Source organism: Condylura cristata, unplaced genomic scaffold, assembly GCF_000260355.1.
Source record: "Condylura cristata isolate star-nosed mole 26May11 unplaced genomic scaffold, ConCri1.0 scaffold00028, whole genome shotgun sequence".
NCBI lineage: Eukaryota > Metazoa > Chordata > Mammalia > Eulipotyphla > Talpidae > Condylura > Condylura cristata.
The window spans coordinates 27,398,845-27,402,438 of NW_004567129.1; the positions used below are offsets into that span (position 1 = coordinate 27,398,845).

At 57.0% G+C, this 3,594-nt stretch overlaps 1 protein-coding gene across 1 annotated transcript in view; it reads left to right on the forward strand.

Moving 5' to 3' along the window:
- Window positions 1-734: 734 nt before the first annotated feature.
- PSMD8 (proteasome (prosome, macropain) 26S subunit, non-ATPase, 8) overlaps window positions 735-3,594 on the forward strand; it is a gene marked incomplete at its 5' end in the record, with an annotated part of 5,340 nt that continues 2,480 nt past the window's right edge. Inside the window, 3 exons of the mRNA XM_012730695.1 lie at window positions 735-849; window positions 963-1,065; window positions 2,091-2,256. Of these exons, the coding sequence (XP_012586149.1) occupies window positions 735-849; window positions 963-1,065; window positions 2,091-2,256 (384 nt within the window). The remainder of the gene's footprint in view (window positions 850-962; window positions 1,066-2,090; window positions 2,257-3,594) is intronic.

Consider the following 3,594-nt stretch of genomic DNA (forward strand, 5'->3'; position numbering starts at 1 on the left):
GGGCCCCGGGGGCGGGGGGGGGCGCCCTGGGCCGGCCGGAGCGCGTCGGTTCGCGCGGGAGGCGGTGGAAAGAGTGGCGAGAGGGCCAGCCGGCTGTGCTCGCAGCTGGAGCTGTCGGAGTTTGTGTCATGGCGGGTCTGGACGAGGGCAAGTGGGCAGCGAGGACCAGACGAGGTGACGGAAGGCGGCTCGATGATGGAATGTGTGGCGAAGACCAAGCTAGGCCAGGGGCCGCGCGATCTGTGTGTTTTGGGGCGGGGCAGGTGGCCGCCAAGTTGGCCGGCGAGACAATCTAGGAAACATTCCTGAGAGGACCAGGATGGGGCTCCCAGTGCTTCAGACCAGGTGTGCTTGGTGCAGTGCAGTGGGCCGGGCTTCTGAGGTTTTCAGATGAGGAACGATGTGTGGGCTGGCCTGTGAGGGGAGGTTGGAGCTCCTCCCTGGCGGGTGGTGATGGGGGGTGCGGGAAGGGGGGCCGTGATGGACAGAACCTGCGAAGGTCTCCCAACACCTGAAGGTGCTAGTCCGTCTCCCTCCCACATTGCATTGGGTCAGGCTTCCTCGCTGGACCAGTGAGTAATTGGAGCAGGCACGCGGCCCTGCTTTGCTGCCTTGTGAGCACTTGACTCCTGTAATGCTCATAGCAATGTTATGAGTCAGAGATGATGATGATGAGCTCCATTTTCCAGGTGGGAAAACCAAGGCCTGGGAGGAGGTTTGTGATCTCTGTTTGAAGCTCTGTCCTTCCTTCCTTTCTGCCCTGCCCTCCCCATCAGCTGGTTCTGCTGGAACTCAACTTCCTGCCAACCACAGGGACCAAACTGACCAAACAGCAGCTCATTCTGGCCCGTGAGTGCCACTGGGGCTGGGGGGGGCGGGGAGAAGGGTAACGCAGGAGTGGTAGCAGTGGTGGTGGTTTGGGGGACTCATTTACCTCCTGACAACCTGCCTGCCACCCACAGGTGACATACTGGAAATTGGGGCCCAGTGGAGCATCCTCCGCAAGGACATCCCCTCCTTCGAGCGCTACATGGCCCAGCTGAAATGCTATTATTTTGATTACAAGTGAGTTTGATCCTGCCCCACTGGGTAGTGGGGGGTGTGAGAGCCACGGCGGTTACACAGCAGCGTTAGTCTGGTGTTCCTGCCGTTCCGGTTATCTCCCTTCACCAGGAACGCTGCCTTTGCCTGCCCTCTCCTCAGAGACTGAGGGGATAGGCTTGGCTTGGAGGGCCTCAGTCTGGGTTTGGGATCTGGTCTCTTCTGGCCTCCAGTCTGTCCCCCTCTTCCACCCAGCCTTGCCCCCAACCCGTGGGATCTAAAATTTGACCACATTGAGCCGCACCCCCCCCCCCCCCAACCTGTCGTGGCCCTCGATGGCCCCTAGGCTCTAGATGGAGCTCGTTCTGTGGCCTCCGGCACTGAATCTGCCCTGACCCCTCTCCCTGTGCTTCTCTGTCCGGCTCTGTCTCTCCTGCTGGACCATGAGTCTTGTAAAGGCAGAGGCTGTCTTGGTCACCGCTGGTCCCCAGACTGTAGCCTGGGGCTAGGCCCAGGGCAGGGACTCCCAGGACATGGATTACTGATTGAGATTTTGACATTGGTGGTCAGACAAACCTGAGTTTGAAAATAATATTTCCACTTCCTATTGATGTGGTCTTGGACAAATGACCTGTCCAAGTCTCTGTTTCCCCATTGAAGCCAGGGTAATCATTCTCTGTGTCGTAATCACGGTCAATACTTAAACAGTATGTATTTGTACACGTACTATTCTAATCATTGCACGTGGAGGTTAAATGTTTTAATTCTTATAACCCCGTATTCACTGATCTTACTTCTGGGGTGAATGTTGTGGTGACGTCCATTTTATAGTTCGGGAAACTGAGACTGAGTCTTTTCTGAAGTGAAGTTTCTTGTTTGGGCCCTTGTGACTCCTGACTTATTCATGTCTCTCTGGGCTTCATGTCTGAAAACCCAGGAGCGGCTATCCCTGCAAGAGGACAGTCTGGGACAGTCACCTGGGTCCCCGGAACCTGCCGTGGGGTGCTTGGTGGGTACCTGAGCTCACTTTACCTTGGTTTGGTCCACAGGGAACAGCTCCCCGAGTCAGCTTACATGCACCAGCTCTTGGGCCTCAACCTCCTCTTCCTGCTGTCCCAGAACCGAGTGGCCGAGTTCCACACAGAGCTGGAGCGGCTGCCTGCCAAGGACATCCAGACCAACGTGTACATCAAGCACCCTGTGTCCCTGGAGCAAGTGAGCCTGGGAGGGGAGGCGAGGGCCCGGCAGGGGGCTGGTGCAGGCACTGACCTGAGGGAGGGTTTCCTAGTGAAGTGGCCGAGCCACCACACCCACCTTTCAGCCCGTGGACGCATTTGTTCGGCGGACACGGAGCCCAAGCCCTGTCGGAGGACAGGAGCCAGACACTGGTCGGTTTTCAGGCTGCACAGTGAGCGGAGCGGCTTGAGCCCTAATCAGTGGGCATGTCATTCGGGGGAGGGAGCAGTCAGTAGAGACTACAGCGGCCTCTGTGGCCTGGCAGGTGTTCAGTGCTAGGGAGACAGACAAAGCGGGGAGCAGGCTGTAGTGCCAAGGACAGAGTGAAATGTAAGAACTGGGATGTAGGCCAGAGGTGCGGGGGGCGAGAAGATTCACCAGAGACAGAGTGGGGAGCAGAGCAGGTGCATCCTCTGATATCTGTTGCGGGGAGACAGGAGAGGTCTTCTGCACCATGTGGGTCACCTCTCTGGCTCTGGATTGAACTTGTGCTTCACAGTGCTGAGATTTAATCCCCTGCACCACCAGGGAGGCCCCACCATGGTGAAATTTTTTATTTTAAATTTATTTATTTATTCACACAGAACTGGAGTACAGGCCAGAGATGTGGAGGGTGAGAGGATTCACCAGAAATAGAACAGGGAGCAGAACAGCCAGATCAACGAAGTCCACTGCTGAGGGGAGCAGCGGGCAGGTCAGGAGAGGTCTGCCACCTGTGTGGTCACCTCCGGGGCAGGCGGGGATTGAACTCATGCGGCAGTGGTTTTAGCTTCTTAGTGCTGTGCTTTAACCCGCTGCGCCACCAGGGAGGGCCATGGTGAAGTTTTTTAAGGGAGGTCAGAGAAGATCTTGCTGATCTTCACTTTGAAAAAGCTTGAAGGGGGTAGAACTCAAGCACGTGGACATCTGGGGCAGCAAAGCGGGCAGCCAGTCTAAAGATTGAAAGGCAAAACACACCCTGTGTATTTGAGGGACAGCGAAGGGGGCAGTGCTGTGGCATGGTGCAGGGCCAGAGAAGAGCCTTAGTGCCTGCGTTAGGAAGCAGCTCCTAGAGCCTGGTGTCGTGGGCGGCCCGGAGCAGGAGAGGGCAGCCGCGGCCCGGCAGGCGGCAGCGGTTGGGAGAAAGTGGAGGGAGGAACTTGGGTCCTGTTCTGTTGCCTCCTGTAATTGGAGAATCTGTGATGATGAGGTAAGACTTCTGCCCATGACTGCGTGTGCGCGTGTAAATCTAGGGGGGCTTCCTAGGAGAGGGTGTGTGTGTGTGTAAATCTAGGGGGGCTTCCTAGGAGAGGGTGTGTGTGTGTGTAAATCTAGGGG